The 17,054-nt window shown below is 38.7% G+C and overlaps 3 protein-coding genes across 3 annotated transcripts; 1 reads left to right on the top strand and 2 right to left on the bottom strand.

Annotated features, from left to right (window-relative positions):
* Nucleotides 1–1,451: 1,451 nt before the first annotated feature.
* Nucleotides 1,452–4,554, bottom strand: LOC103983462 (cysteine-rich receptor-like protein kinase 44). Its single transcript, XM_018824835.2, has 7 exons — nucleotides 3,706–4,554; nucleotides 3,109–3,231; nucleotides 2,885–3,012; nucleotides 2,589–2,799; nucleotides 2,262–2,499; nucleotides 2,033–2,183; nucleotides 1,452–1,964 (listed from the first exon to the last, which is right to left on the bottom strand). The coding sequence occupies exons 1-7, from the start codon at nucleotides 4,505–4,507 to the stop codon at nucleotides 1,629–1,631; spliced, it is 1,989 nt and encodes a 662-aa protein (XP_018680380.2). The 5' UTR covers nucleotides 4,508–4,554; the 3' UTR covers nucleotides 1,452–1,628.
* A 1,298-nt stretch (nucleotides 4,555–5,852) lies between these two features.
* LOC135609217 (antimicrobial ginkbilobin-2-like protein) lies at nucleotides 5,853–6,694 on the top strand. Its single transcript, XM_065102319.1, has one exon. The coding sequence runs from the start codon at nucleotides 5,881–5,883 to the stop codon at nucleotides 6,622–6,624; it is 744 nt and encodes a 247-aa protein (XP_064958391.1). The 5' UTR covers nucleotides 5,853–5,880; the 3' UTR covers nucleotides 6,625–6,694.
* A 4,729-nt stretch (nucleotides 6,695–11,423) lies between these two features.
* On the bottom strand, nucleotides 11,424–12,791 carry LOC103982859 (peroxidase 1-like). The gene is made up of 4 exons (XM_009399910.3): nucleotides 12,503–12,791; nucleotides 12,240–12,428; nucleotides 11,992–12,154; nucleotides 11,424–11,915 (listed from the first exon to the last, which is right to left on the bottom strand). Exons 1-4 carry the CDS (start codon nucleotides 12,722–12,724, stop codon nucleotides 11,527–11,529), a joined length of 963 nt encoding a protein of 320 aa, XP_009398185.2. The 5' UTR covers nucleotides 12,725–12,791; the 3' UTR covers nucleotides 11,424–11,526.
* Between the last annotated feature and the right edge of the window lie 4,263 nt (nucleotides 12,792–17,054).

Raw genomic sequence — 17,054 nt, forward strand, 5'->3', positions numbered from 1 at the left:
GTGACCGAGATTTATGAGTCGGGAAAACTTGACTTGCATGAGAAGAAACCCACCATGGTAGAGGCATAGGCCAAATGTGTTTGAGATGCGTGATACCAAAAAACTTGACTTGTATGAGAAGAAATCTACCATGATGGTGGTGTAGGTCAAATGTGTCAAAGATGCGTGAGTCGAAAAAACTTAACCCATGTGAGAAAAAATCCACCATGGTGAAGGTGTAAGCCAAATGTACCCGAGACGCATGTCGGATAAACCTGACTCACCTGAGAAGAAATCCACTATGACAAAAGCATTGTAAAAATACGTGCCAAATGTGCTCGAGACACGTGAGTCGAAAAATCTAACCCACATGAAAAAAAATATACTATAATAAAGGCATATGCCAAATGTAGTCGAGATATGTGAATTGGAAAAACTCGACCCATGTAAGAAGAAATCTACTACGGTAGAGGCACAGGTCAAATGTACCCGAGATGCATGAGTTGAGAAAAGCTGACCCACGTGATGAGAAATTTATTATGGTGCAAGCACAGGTCAAATGTATTCAAGACATGTGAGGTAGAAAAACCTGACTCGCGTGAGAAGAAGTCCGCCATGGTGGAAATATAGGCTAAATATGCACGAGATACATGAGTTAGAAAATTTTGACTTATGTAAGAAGAAATCCGCTATGTAGGAGGTATAGGGTAAATATGCTTGAGATATATGAGTCGGGAAAACCTAACCCGTATGAGAAGAAATCTACTATGGTAGAAGTATAGGCTAAATGTGTTTGAGACGCGTGAGTTGAGAAAACCTAATTCATATGAAAAGAAATTTGCCATGATCGAGCCACATGCCAAATGCTGCTAAGGTGCGAGTCGAGGATAACCGACCCATATGATAAAAAATTCATTGTGGTGGAGATACAGGTCAAATATGCCCAAGATACATGAGTTGAAAAAATCTGACCCATGTGAGAAGAAATTTATCACGGTAAAGACACATGCAAAATGTACTTGAGACACGTGAGTCAGAGAAATATAAACTGCATGAGAAGAAATTTATTACAATAGAAACATAGGACAAATATATTTGAGATGCGCGAATCTGGATAACTCACCGTGTAAGAAGAAACCCACCATAATAAGGGCACAGGTCAAACGTGCCTGAGATGCATGAGTGAAGATAACATAACCCACGTGTAAAGAAATATACTACAATATAGACATTGACCAAATATGCTAGACATGAGCGAATTAGAAAAACTTGATTGGCATAAGAAAAATCCTATCATGATAGAGGTACATGTTAAATGTGCTCGAGAAACGTGAATAAGAAAATTTTGTTTTGCGTGAAAAGAAATATACCACGATGAAGCACGTGCCAAATATATTCGAAATGAATAATCCAACCCGCATGACAAGAAAATAGTCACATTAAAGACACAAAATAACTGTGCTCAAGACATATTAGTCAGAAAAACTCAACTATGGTAGAAGCATAATAACTTCCAATAGTTCTTCACTAGTGGTTTATGGAAACATAGAGAGATTGATGCCAGTTTTTATTCATACAACGGTGGAACGACGGTTTCCATTATTTGAAAAGGGAAATAATAGTTACATGTTCTTCTTCAACAGCTTCTACTATCGTGGCTCCATCTCAGAGATGGAGACTTCATTTTCCGACCATCTTTCTTTTAAAGGCAGCTGAGCCGCCCTGTCTGCCTCGAGCAGATCCGCCGCCTCTTGGATCGAGCTGCCATGGACGTAAAAAGCAGGTGGTGAAGGGGTGGGGAGAGTGACAGAGGCACTACTGAGCATAAGCACCACAGATGCCATGCCCGGCCTCTCCGCCGGCTCTTCTTGGACACACAGCAGACCGATGTGCATGCATCTCAGTGCTTCCTGTGGTCCGTACTGCTCGTGCAGGCTTCGGTCGACCACCTGCAACGCCATCCCTCTGTTCCAATGGCTCCAGACCTATGGCATCGATCAACTGTGTCAGACATTGAAGCTATCGTATCTGCAAGGGAAGTATGATCTCTTACGTAGCTGAGCAGGTCTAGAAATCTCCCAGATTCCTGATGACCACTATTCTTCTGGCCCGTCAAGATCTCTAGAATTAGTACGCCGTAGCTGAACACATCTGATTTGGCCGAGAAGAACCCATGCATTGCGTACTCCGGTGCCATATATCCACTGATGAAATCGACGAGACATCATTGTTTTGATGAAGAGTTCGTTCTTCGCAGGATGAGAACAAGAAATGCTACTTACTATGTACCGGCGATTCGGCTAGTATTCCCCTGCGTCTCGTCGATGTTGAACAGCTTCGCGAGGCCGAAGTCTGAGATCTTAGGGTTCATCTCTCCATCCAACAAGATATTACTTGCTTTGAGATCCCTATGCACAATCCTCAGTCGTGAATCTTCGTGAAGATAGAGGAGACCACGAGCGATCCCTTCAATTATCTTGTACCTCCTCGCCCAGTCTAATGACCCCCTCCTGTTAGGATCTGCTCCATTGACATTAGAAAGAAGAGGTTGACTATATACTTGCCGTGAGAGCTTAGGAGATGTTCTTATCCTTTACATAGAGACATACCAAATAGACATTTGTCAAGACTTGTGTTGGGAAGGTACTCATAGACGAGAAGCATTTCTTCCTCCTCTAAGCAACAGCCCAGTAATCTCACAAGGTTTCTGTGCTGTAATCTAGCAACGAGAATCACCTCGTTCTTCATCTCTACCAACCCTTGTCCTGAGCTCCTTGAAAGCCTTTTCACAGCTATGTCATCTCCATTCGCAAGTGTTCCCTGCACAGGACAGATTAAATCAAACGCATAAACTGGTCAACTGCTTCCTCGTGCAGCAATTTGAGACTTCGAGACGAATGGGCACCTTGTAAACTGGTCCAAATCCACCTTCTCCAAGCTTATTTGCATCGGAGAAGTTGTTTGTGGCAGATCTAAGTGTGGCCAAATCAAATAGTAGAGATTCCACTCTTCTGACTTCTTCGTAATTGCGCCCTGCTACGACAGATTCAACATGACTACAGGCTTTAAACGGAGAAGAAAACAGTGATCATCTTTGTGTTCGGAGATAATAGGACTTCTGCAACTTACGAAGTTTTCTTTTAATTGGTTTGCTTCGTCGTATCCAGAGACAAATGGCAACGATGAGCACTGCTGAAGCAGCGATAGGAATGGATATGATGAGGACTGTCCTCGAGGTGTTTTTGCTTTTTCCTACAAAAAAAAAGGAAGTGATTAACTGTAAACTGATGCTTAAGAATCAAAATTTAGACACTAGTCTTGTTATATGTGCACATATTTAAACCCTTGAGATCTTTAAAAGTTCTCATATGTGAAGATCTTTAAGCAAAGAAAACATCTTGAGAATGTAAAGCTAATGAACATATAATAGGTGACATTTATGTTTCCTAATTTACGATTAAAGTGATCTTTGAAAGTTCTATGAGACTTTTCATTGTTGCATGGGTGGAAAGGTGACAAGACTATTCAAAAGCAATTCCCCACGTTTTAGCTCTTCTTTGTTGACCATGGAAAAGAGATGCAACGATGCAACAAAAGTCATGACGTGAATGCCAACTTTTCCATGTTAACTAAATCGATTGTTTCATTGGTTGGTGCTGATTGGCAAAATTGGAAACATGGACGAAGTAGGAACCTCTCCGAAACTTCACTTGTTGATCGACTTACCAGAATTGGAGCCAGCTGATGTCGACGACGGAGGAGGCGACGGTGGCGATGGCGGAGGAGGGACGACGGAGAGGGAGAAGAAAGGCGCGATCTCAAACCTAACAGCGCAGCTCACCTTCACCACCTGTCCCCCTATCCTACCGTAGGGAAGGAATGCCAACGCTTGCTGGAGACACAACGAGCAATCATCCTGCGACAGGTCGCGCGTGCACTGCACCATGCCGTAGATGTTCCCAAAGTCGGAGTAGTTGGTGATCCCTACCCCGGACCTCGATGTCTTGGCCGCCGCCTGCGACGCGATGTCGTACATCAGGTCCCGTAACCGGCTGTTGAACACCGTCGGGTCCGTGACGTTCTCGGAGTTGATCAGACGGTTGATGCTGTCGTCATTGAACTGGGAGAAGAAGTCGCGGTCGGAGTAGCGGAGGAGGCAGTAGTCGAAGCGGACGGCGGCGGAGGTGCGGAGGGGGCAGCGGGCAGGAGCGGCAGTGGCGGAGCTGTTGAGGCAGGAGGCGCACTCGCTGGGGGTGGCGTCGAGGCGGCACTGGGCGAGGCCATAGGCCGCGGCGGAGGTGGAGGCGGCATCGGAGACGGCGGTGGCGAAGCCGCTGGTGGAGGAGGTGAGGTTGGAGAGGAGGGCGGCCAGGTTGGAGGCGAAGGGGCCGGGGACGGTGTAGTTGGTGTCGCCGCAGTCCGTGAGGATGGGTTCATCCCGGGAATAGGTTTTGGTGGGATTCAAAGCTACTACAAGCAGAACTAACAGCAGCAATGGAAGAGAGGCAGCCAAGGAGGAGGAGGACATGGTGGTGTTTTGCTGAGCTACTCAAGGAAGGAGGGGGAAGTAATAGTTCACCGTTAATAGTGGTGTGCGTCTTTCGTGACTTTGGGGAACGGCTTGAGTGTTCACGACGGACTTACGTGGGCTTAGTGTTTGCGCGTCCTTTCCTCGTGGGTCCCAATCCAAATGATCTCAAATTTGATATCATTTTAATCTAAAAACTTAAACATATAGATTGAATGCTACATCTAATATATACAATCTATCTTCTTAAATTCTTCATAATAATATAAGATTATTTTCTTAATTCATCTTCTTTTATCTTGTACACATGAATATATTTTACTTCCGCTAAACTTCCTATTCTCGAAAAACATGCTATCCTTAATTTTGTTTTTTGCACAAGTGATCCATGACTGTTCAACAGAGTAATTACTGTTTCTTCTAAAATTATCATCTCAGAAGTAATTACCCAACCGCAATAATACACATATTTCAGTGAGATTAATGCTCTCATGACTCCCTGCAATTATCCTCAGGAAAAAGTAAAAAGAATGTACTCCATCCGTAGAAGCGTGGCATTTGTACTCATTTTTCTTGTTTCTTTATCCATCCATTGATGGTCAAAGTCCTTTATCCTGTACAGGAGTTGATGAGGCTTACGCAAAATAGTGCCCTACAGCGAGAGAGAGAGAGAGAGAGAGAGAGAGATGGGTCTAGTGCCGTAATCTTCTGAGGGAGTATTTACCGACCTACCTTGGACTTTCGTGGAAGATCTTATTCTACTATATCTCACAGACTCGCCTGCCTCTATCTTTGTCCTTCTAGTCTGTGGCATCTTTCTTGCTGTTTGGTCACCACAAAACACCAATTTAGTCTGTTGATTCTTTCTAGATCTCATTTTCTTTAATGCAGAAAGAATAGATTTCTAAGCAGTCGCTCGTTTCTGGTCTGTTCTAGTGATCCAACAAACAAAAAATCTGGTCTATTCTCTCTTCTTCTTATTCTCTCTCGAAGTATCGTCTATTTGCATGTGTTCATCAGTTGGACATGGAAGGAATGGAGAATATAATAAGTCTACAATGGAAAGAATAGAAGTGGATGACAGAGCTTTCTTCTCATACAATTCTCAATCACATGTAGCATCTCAATCATCAAATCATTAAATAATCATTGCTCCAAACACCACCTTTACCTACTCTTTGATCCAAGCGAATCAATTGACTTTTTCCATGCAAGAAATATCCAACTTGACTAGCTATCCGCATTTGGACCCCTTCGTCGAAGAAAGCTTCTGCATCTTTGTGCTTGACCTCATGACGCTTTCAAACACATTCGCCTATAAAACGCTTTAGAATTGCCCTTCCGAACAAGTACTCGACAGCTCTCCTCACAACATGCATCTCCTTCCGTCGTCGTCGTCGTCTCGTCTTCGCCTCCTCTCCTTGGCTCTTCTCCTCCACGTATCATTTGGCGTCGCCGCAGTCGATCCTCTCTACGCTGTTTGCTCGACCTCTAGAAACTACACGGCAAACGACGCCTTCGGCGACAACTTGCGTCAACTCATGTTCATGCTTGCTACAAAAGCCTCACCCATCGGCTTCGCGCTTGGCTCCGTCGGCCAAGGCGGTGCTAGGGCGAACGGGCTCGCACTGTGTCGGGGCGACATCAAGAGCACAGCGTGCACGACGTGCGTCCGCACAGCCGGCGCACGAGTCCGTGATTTGTGCCCCAACAACAAGGACGGGATCATATGGTTCGATGAGTGCATGTTGCGGTACTCGGACGTCGAGTTCTTCGGGGAGATCGACTTTGACCATAGGTTCTACATGTGGAACAGGGAGAACGTTTCTGACGCTGTCATGTTCGATGGCAAGGTGGAGAACTTGATGAACAGGCTGAAGCAGAAGGCGTACATCTCGCCGCTGTTGTTTGCCACCGGAGAGATGGAGATCGGAGAGTCGCAAGAGCTCTACGGATTGGTTCAGTGTACGAAAGATCTATCTGGCGGTGACTGCAAGAAGTGCCTCGAAGCCGTCATTGGTGAGCTTCCCAGCTGCTGCGATGGGAAGCGAGGAGGAAGGGTGGTAGGCGGCAGCTGTAATATAAGATATGAGTTGTACCCCTTCTTTGATGCTTAGGGCGTTGACCATTCATTCTGTGCATCTGTGTACACAACAATAAGCATTGATTACATTATAACTTTCCACATCATGCTGTATTTTCTTGTCTTTGGTTGTTACGCTGACGTTGAAAAATGAACTTAATTCGGCCAATTCTTAAGAAAACACTTATTTTTAATTTTTTGTTGGAAAGTATCTCATTTTTGCAAGAACTTTACTATTTGATAGGGAGGATATCATTAATTATCACATGTGATTTTCATATGATATCCGAGAGACAAGTTATACATAACCAGATTGCCTACGTTAATGGACTTCAAGTCTTCTCTCCACCGTGATAGATTTTGGATCCTCCCATTACGGCAGGTTTCGAGTCCTTCCTCTATTACGATGGATTTCAAGTGCTCCAATTATTGTGGGAGCTCTCTTTATCATGATAGATTTTATTTCATGTGGGTCATGTTTTTCTCAACTATGGTAGTCGAAACTTTATAGAGAATATCAAGGTCTCTTTCACGGTGAGCATGGGCTGTAGAATGTCATTTTGTATAACGTAAGTAAAGATCACCTCGAGAAGCCACCCCTCAAGCTTCTCGTTGTTGAAAGTGATGGGACCCTATAGGTTATCCCACATGATATAGTTCTCAAAGGCATCAATTAGAGTGGACTTGCTAGAGCCATTCAACTCCAGCACTATGAAGATCTCCCCTTCCCTCACCTTGTTAAAGATGGAATTCAATAGAATCTTGATCTTGGAGATTGCCTTTGGTAGCTCAAGGTTGGTTGCGAGAGTGATGGTGAGGTCATTCTTGTATAAGAGCTACAACTTCTAATGCTTCTTCACGCTCCAAGGGCGAAGTCATCAAGCTCGAGGACTTTGTGCTTCGGGGAGGCATAGCCATCCATCTCAACAACATCGCCATGAGCGTCACCAATGTGCTTGAAGAGCTAGTTGAGGGTGAAGGACTTTCTACCATCGCTGCCACCTCCAGAGTCCTGGTTGATGTAGCTCGGGAGCTATATACTAGTCATAGGTGTCATACAAGCTAATCACGTGAGTGATGCATGTGTGACATGATATACACTTTTTTTTATTTATTATATTATTTAATATATATATATATATATATATATATATATATAGTGATGTCCATGGATTTGTACAATGGGAATTGGATCATGATGAGATCATGATAACGAGACCGATTCACATTTAAACATATATCTTAAATATTCCCGGTTATATGTTACTTGAGAGGGACATCGAGATAACCAAACATATTAGTGTACTGTATACCTATCTATATGATGGAGGTAATTGGTCTCATAGCTGCTCGTGTAGGGACACTAGGGATACAATGCAAGTGCTCATTCGAGAATGAGTTCATTTATTGATTTGCTCACGAAATGTTAGATAGTTGATAATTTCTTATTGTCATACAATGATTCCGTCATCTTAGTGATGTATTTGATTTTTATATCTAAGATACCAAAGATGTTATGTATGAGTACTCCACTCTATGATACTAGATTTATAGGTCTGAAAATTTCAGATCTAACATAACCAATTATCAGGAGTGGCAACCAACCTTACAAGGGCTATTGATGCGTGGTCGTCGCTTGGACATGGGTTCTGCCCATGTGTGACCATCGCATATGTGTGCTGCCACTTGTGCGGCTTCCTGTGTGATCAGCCTAGCACTTGGCCTATGCCCACAAGTGGCTGCCACTTGTGTGATGGATGCTACGATGCATAAATTGCCTACTGCCATCTGATTCGTTGGTCGTACGCAACAAAATCGGTGACGACCATTACTACCTCGCTATCATTGGAGATCACCTTTACAACAAATGTAACATTACTAGCAAGCAAAGTACAAAACAAAATAGATAGGAATATAGATCGATAAAATATCGATCATTTAAGCATTGCAAACAAAAATAATAGATCTAATATATTTGATCTCAAAAACCTAGCTCTGATACCAATTGTTAGCATAAAATCTATAATAGAATATATTAAATATAAAAAATAATCTTTTATACTAGTATTGAAATCAAATAATAATAGATCTGGTTTTATGATACATACTTTTTAATGTCATCTAAAAAAGGGATCTCCGTGTGATCTGCAAAGGCACCATCTTTAGATCCAAGATCGTTGTCAATATGTAAAGAGAACTAGATTATTTTCCTCTCTTCCTATTCTTTCATAAGATCACTTAGATTGATGGTTAGGGAGGGTTGAGAGAGAGATTGTATCCCTCAACTATGTCTTCTATGAGATGCGTAACATCGATCATCCAGTCCCTAAAGGTCATATCTATTTATAGGCGAGAGCAAAGGGTCTAGGATAAATTATTAAGAGAATTCCTCCCATTAAAAGCATCCTCTAAGAAATCCTTACTAGGGTCATTCAGATTGAGAAAGAAAGAGTTCTTTGAGAGAATCCGATTAGAGTGAGACTCAAGTAGAAACTATATGAGTTTGACAGCACCATACCTGGTATGTGATCTCTAGGTTATTAGATGGATAAAAGACTGTAGATATATGATAACTAAGGACATACATGTCTAAAAGATTGGATTCTCCTATATCGTTTGAGGACTACAACGTAGTGGCAGAATATATATATAGTCAATGAGTTGAGTGAATTAATAATAATTTACTGAGTCAAAATGAGTTCTAATAGATATGACTTATGACCAACTTGATATTGGACCTAGAGGGTTATATACATATAATAGGTGTTATGACAAGTAGATGCTCGAATGTGAGATATCTACAAGAGCCCCTATCTTGTTAGATACTTAATAAGCCCTCGAATTATTGGATCATGTGAATAAGATCTAATAAGAGCCAATTAGAGATTATTGGATAGAGGCCCACTAATTTAAGAGGCTTAGGTAGTTAGATGAAGATCCAATATCCAATATGACAGGATCCATTAAGGTTAAGTTGATAAACAACCTTAATAAATAGGAGGAAACTAAAGAGCTATGGACTAGACCATTTTGGCTATCATCTCTTATTCTCTTCTCTCATTCTCCTCCTCAACTAGTAGCCCCTCACTTGGGGCATGCGGAGATTTGGGTAGGGATTCAAGGAGTGTCTTCACAGCCCCTATCATGTGGATCATTGCTAGAGAGGAGGATAGTTGACCTCTTTCATCCTCTCCCCCACAGATCTGTAGGATTTCAGAGATATATAATCTCCCTAAGTAACACAATTATCTCATATGTAGTTTTTAGTTTCGTAGGTTTTTACACACCGATCTTCGTATGATGATGAAACCTTTTATGAAATTATAAGATTTTTGTTTCTGTTCTTCCGCTATGCATATGATGTCACCCTTAGATTTTCTTACACTATGGTGGCCAAGTAGGTTGCCATAGTCGATGTCCTTGGCCTCTACTATTGGGATGGTTTATCGTTGAACAAGGATATCTTATCTATGAACCAGGGTAAGGTATCGCTTTGCTATCCCCTTTTATCTTATTGGGGTCTCTTTGTTGGCCACTAGTACTAGTGGCAATTGAATTACTAACCACAATCGAGATAGTTGTATTGCTCGTTACGCTAGTTAGGGCAAGAGTGGAATAACAACTTGCATTATACCCATTAACATTTGTACTTATTGGGTGAAGTTCAAAAATACTTTAATGGGGACGAGTAGGTGGCTCGAAATTACCTCTGGGAGTGAGAGGCTTGGGTTATTGAATAGATGCCTATATTATGTCAACATTTGAGCTGAAATGTTTACATCCACATACAAAAAAGGCTCCCTCACTCAAGAATTCATTGAAAGGGTTAATATGTGGACGTTTCTATGACTTTGGGCCCCCTTTCTAGTGCCAAAATATTAGGAAAAATATCATTGATATCTTTGTCATCTTGATGTGGTTTAGACTCATATGCATAAAATTGTACGAGGTATCTCCGAGGTAGGAATATCATGCTCCCAAGGTATCACCTACATGAAAACTGAGGTCGGGAGAGATTTCTCGACCTGGCCTCTTTCATACTCAAATTAGTAAACCGAGATCCCTAAATATGAGTTTGAGTTATTCAAAAAGAGTTTTAGGTTTAAGATATTTTTTATATATATTAAATGATGAGAATATAGTTTGTGATTACCTTCCTCATTATTATAGATGAAAAGAAAGCCTGTGATTATTTTTCTCATCATAATGAATGAGAAAAAGCTTATGATTGCCTTTCTTAGCATAATAGATAACAGATGAGAAATCTTATGTTGGTATACTTTGAACTTTGTATTTTTATTTATTTATTTATTTATTCTCTAGATTGATCTATTGGATTGTGGGTTCGATTCCAATTAGGTTTGATTTTTTAGTTCCATTTGAACACTCTATATAACCTAAGGATTGCAGGTTCGATTACAATTAGGTTTGATTTTTTTATTCCATTTGAATACTCTATATAACTCAAGTTCTTAAATCATAGTTTATATTTCTGATTTGGATTACAATGAGGGTGACTCGGGTCCCACGTTACAATCACATGTTAGCTGACATTGTATTCTCCATCAACGCTCAATCCTATATTTATTATTTTTCTTTTTTCTCTAAATTGGTCTATAGGATTGAATCGATTCTAGATGGGTCGATTCCAATTAGATTTGATTTTTTGATTCCATTTGTACACTCTATATAACTTAAGTTCTTAGATTGTAGTTTATATTCCTGAATTGGATTCATATGAAAGCCCATTCTCACGTATACCACTCCATCTTACTTCCTCCTCGTGATGCAGCCATTGCCATGCATATATTACGGCATGCAAAGATCAAAACAAGACACAAGTGGAATATTATAAAAAGCTGAGTTTTATTCTCGAAAGAAGGAACCCAATGCACTGGTGGATCTCCTCCGTTATTGTTAGAGCAAATCAACGAAGCTAATTAACAGCAAAACACTTCTTCCTGATCTGTCCCGCTGCGCCGGTGAGCACGCCAATGTTCCCCATTTTGACCATGGAGTCGCCGAAATCCTTGAAGAACTCCGACGCAGATCCAGTCGCCTGGCGCAGCACGTACGCTTTCGTTTGCGGGTTCTGCAGCAGAGCCGCGTCGGAGTTGAGCAGCCCTCTATTCCCCGACACCTGCTTGTAGTACCCCGTGTCGAACGTGGTGACGCTCCCAGGATCCATCTGCACGAGGGTGGTCAGGTCCTTGGGTTTGCACTTCATCCTTAGCGTTGCTGCGTACTTGGGGTCGATGCTGGGATCGGAGCCGTAGATGCGGCTGGAGAAGGAGGAACAGTGAGAGACCCCGATCGTGTGTGCACCTACTCAGCAAAGAAGAACAGTATCGTTAGTAATCTGTACATGAATAGCTCAGACTTAAATCCAGAGTCCGCTTACCTGATAGAACTACGAGGTCCTGCACACTTAATCCCTTGCCAGCAAAATTTTGGATCAGCTGAGAGATTCCGTCGGTGGGTCGCGGCAGCTGAAAGGCCTCACTGGCGATCGATACCGTGCCATCTCTTCGCCCAGTCGGTACCTGCCAATAAGGGCCTTTGCTCTGAAGGCGGAGAGAGAGAGAGAGAGAGCCATTAGACAAGCAGTCATTGAAATCATCATATGGTTTCGTGTTTCGATTGGCTTACCAAAGCTACCACGTCCCTGGCCACAAGGGCGAGGATATCGGCGCAGGAGACGACCCCTGGGCAAGCCTTCTCGAGCTTGACCTTCACAACATCGATCACGCCGTACCCTCCGAGGCTTTGATTCGGAATCCCGTCCTTCTCGGCTGCCTGCCCGTTAGCAGAGTTCAGTAGAACTGAAGCATCGCATCCCTGCATGCAGAGAAAACTTGGGTTAGCCGCGTTGATCCTTGGAAAATGCACACAGGTGCCTCAAGAACACTCACCCTTACAAAACAATCATGGAAGTGCAACCTCAGCAGTGGACCGCCAAGACTTGGTGCGTACTTGATGATCTTCCTCATCTCAGCATTAATGATGGCCTCGGCTTTAGGGCATTTCTGGTTGTAGTACCCAACACGTAGGCCGCCTTGGGCCTCCGCACAGCCTGAGAAGAAGGGAGAGAGAACCAAAGGGAGGAAGAAGACGAAGAGAGCCTTGGAAGCCATCACTGTGGGCACAAGTATCGTGCTTGATTCTTGTGATGCTGTGGAGCGATTCAGAGCGAGCCCTTATATAGCCACTGGTGGGTGCCTCGGAATGGTTGGATTACGCCTCGCTTTTATTCCTTCCGAAGAATCCTTAGATATTGTCTCTGGAAAGTTCTAATCCTTAGATATTGTCTCTGGAAAGTTCCGTTGGTGAGAGAGATTGTATTAACTTTTGGTCCACTCAGTTGACTTTACTCTGAAGGATTGGGATCGACAGAATCGGGCTGTTCATGCATGATACATAGAGAGAGAGAGAGAGAGAGAGAGAGAGAGAGAGAGAGAGAGAGAGAGAGAGAGAGATGACCGTTCATGTTCTTTAGGCTTCAGCTGTATATTAACTACGCATCCAACATGCACGACCATGATAGGCTTGTTGAATGATCTAAAGCGCCCGTTAATTACTGCTCATTAACGACAAGAACATGCTTGTTTCCAAACATGGACTAGATGATACTTAAAAGATGAATCTAAAGAATTATACTGTGATTGACTTTTTCAAGAATAGTCTTCCTCCCACTTGTTGTTAATCTATTATGGCTGTGCATCACATGCCTTTGCCTTTGTGAGTCGAATTTATTATATCTAAAGCCACATACCACGGCCCAATTCTTGTTTCAAGCTGTATTCCGCTGAATTGATTTGGGATGGTCAACTACGTTTGCTCAAGTAATACTATTTAGCACAGTTGGTCAAATCATGTTAGGTAACATAGATAATACAGCCTAGTGATTCTGTGGTCTTGAATGCCTCACTGGTTTCAATCGGAAGCCCTTGGAATAAAACATGCCATTGTTTAATTAACAGGTCAATTATCTTAGGAATGTGATGGCTTGATTTAACAGACCCTAAATCCAACCTCAATTTAATTACAATTGGTGGGATGTTTTTGCTAGTATATATGCATTTACCACTGTTCTTAAGTACTATAAGCTTTGGGTAGAAGTTATCAAAAGACATGAAAAGTGAGAAGGATCTAACATCTTGCTTAAGAGTTTCATTTGAAAAAGGGTCATGGGAAGACCAAGCAAACTTTGGTCATGTGAGGATGGCCGAATCAGTATGTGTAAGTATAAAAATTATAATTATATTATTATTATGTAAAAAATTAATATCAAAATCAAAATTAAACAATAATAGATTAAGATCATTATTACGCACCTCTCAATATTATTCAAAAAATCTTTATTTGATCGACAAATATATCATCGATACGATCCAAAAGCTAGAACAATGCAGTTCTGCAATAAAAATTAAACTCATCTTCTTCTTTATTTTTATCCTTCACAAACCACTATAAGCGATGGAACATAAACTTATGAAAGTTGAAAATAGATATCATATTATGTGTATCTCTAGGTATTATTTATTTATAAGCGAGAATAAAAGGTTTATGATAATAAAGTAAGAGAATCCCTCCAATTAATTTCATCTCTCGAAGAATCTTACCATATGTATACTTACTTTTTATTGACCGATAATCATAATTAAAATATAATTAAATTTATAATATATCTTACCTAATTAAATAGAATTATATAATCTATCATTTTCTTATTCAGTCCATTAATTGATAAGATATAAAAAATTTAAAATTAAAATAAATAAAATAAAATTTATTTAAAAATAATTTTGCCTAATTTTGTTTTGAAGATTTTGAAAAGCATTTCATAGATAATTATGAATTTTAAAACAATACAAGTCATAATGATTAAACATAAATATAAACTGGATAGTAAAATTAAATAATTTTAATTAAATAAAAAAATATCAATAATATTATCTACTTAAATATGCATGATCATACCTTTTATGGGTTGCTTATAAATCCTATTATAAGAACATGTTTCTTAAACACTTTAAGCTGTAAAGTTTTAGTAAATAGATTAGCAATCATCAAAGTGGTACTTAGGTTCTTAATTGACACTTATTGTTTTTGGACTACTTCTCTAACTATTAAGTATTTTATCTCGCTTGAATATATATATATATATATATATATATATATATATATATATATATATATATATATATATATATATCATTTTTTAATTTAAAAAAAGTAATAGTATTATGAAACTTTATATATTATTGTCTAGAAGCTTGTTTAATGCTATAAATAGTTTTTCTATATTTATAAGCTTAACTTTTCTTTTTTTTTCTGTGAATCCTTTAGATTGTTCCATGTAGATTTTCTTATTTAAATTATCATTTTAAAATATTATTTTTATATCCATATGATGTAACTTAAGTTCATAACAAACTATTAAGGTCATTACAATCTTCAATGAGTCCTTTTTAGAAACTGAAAAAAAAAAAAAATTCGTTATAGTCAACACATTCGTTTTCAGAAAAAATTTTAGACATAAGTTTCGTCTTATATCATTTAATATTACCCTTTGAGTTATATTTTATCTTAAAGATCCATTTATAATTAATTATTTTATAATATTAGATAATTCAATGAGTTTCTAAATACTATTATGGTCTCTTAATTTCAACTATGATAAGGATAATAAAATCTATATCCCTTAAAATTTTTGGATAACTAATAAAATATACAAGAATAATATCTCTTGAATTATAAACTATACTAAGTTTATCATTCTCAAAAGAAAGATAATATTCTAACTCATCATTCTAAATAGGAAAACTAAATTTTTAAAAATATAGCTTATGTTTAAAAGATCCATAAGATAATTCATCTCTACGTGCAAGTGATAGGTTCCTAATGTTTTCACTTTCGCTTTGAAAAGATGTTTCATAATGACAAATCTTTCATATTTTTTTAGTTTTCAAAGTGAAAAAATTTCTATATATTACTAGTAATATAAGTTGGAGTACTAAAATCAATTTACTAAATATTAGAAGGAACATTTATAATATTTGATTTAAAATATACAAAGGTCATATTTATATCTTTCTTTGGAACCAAATCTTACATTTAACATAGTCCTTTATATATATATTCTTTCTTCACACAAAAGAAATATTTTCACTATGAAAACTTTCTTTTTATTAGTCTACTTGGCATTTCTTAACCTCACAAATTTATTTGAAAGATGTCACTTCAACTTTCCTTTCTTATTACCAACTCCTCGAATAGTAGTTTAAATATTATAAAATCTTTCCTATGTTAACCTTAATTCTTCTAGAATATATATACTAAACAATTCATTCAAATCTCATTTTTTATCCTTCTTTATATTATAGAAAATCTTGAATGAGCCAAATTGATGAGGAAGAGAATTAAGAATGAATTACGTGAGAAAAGTCTTATCCATATTTATGTCTAATGCTTTAAGTTTCACAACATTATTAGACTAATTTTTTAATATAATTTTATAAATTATTGATCGATACCACTTTATCAACTACAAGACCAATATAATAATATAAACTATAATTTATAATATCTTATAAATAATAAAATATTTATTATAATTCATATCTCATAGGTTTATCATCCTAGGTTACTTTGATAGTTACTAGTCAAATAAAACTTAAATATATAAGTTACAAATAATATTCATCAAATATTCATTAATCTAATTTATGTAGAAATAGTTTTGATTTGGCATTAATCTAAAATTAAAATCAAATAATGATAGATCAAGATCAAGATTACATATCTTTCTATGTCATTCAAAAAATCTTTGTTTGATTTATAAACACACTTTCTTAGAATTCAAGAGCTATAACGATGTTGATTTGTAAGAAGAACTAAATTCGCTTAAGCTTAAGAATATTGAGAATAGATATTATGTCATATGCAATTGTTAAAAGATTTTTTTCTATTTATAGACGAGAGCAAATGGTAAAGTTGGAGAGTCCCTCATATGAAATTTATTTCCTAAAGAATCATGTCATAAGTAATTTTATATTGATCGATAGTCATAATTAAAATATAATTAAATATATAATATATCTTAACTAATTAAGTAACATTCGCTAAACTAATATAATAGTATATATATTAGTGGTAGCAGCACTTGCAATCCATAGGCAAAGGAAAGTAATGTATGAGACAAGTAGGAGAGTAGAGTTAGACCGAAGCTTCTTCACCCTAATTAATCCACCGCCATAAGCAATGGGTTACGTCAGGAAAATGCAAACAAGTGGCGTGTGGGCTTTGAGGTGAAGCATCTTCGTAGGAGAACGAACATGGCTTTCTCGCCATGCCTGCGTTTGCTAATATTTCTCTCTATTGTTGTTTTAGTGGGATGAACTCATTGACGTGCTGCTTTGCACTTCTTCGGTAACCCGTTCTTGGAACACGCAAATGACGAAA

Source organism: Musa acuminata, chromosome BXJ2-4 (assembly GCF_036884655.1).
Source record: "Musa acuminata AAA Group cultivar baxijiao chromosome BXJ2-4, Cavendish_Baxijiao_AAA, whole genome shotgun sequence".
Lineage (NCBI taxonomy): Eukaryota > Viridiplantae > Streptophyta > Magnoliopsida > Zingiberales > Musaceae > Musa > Musa acuminata.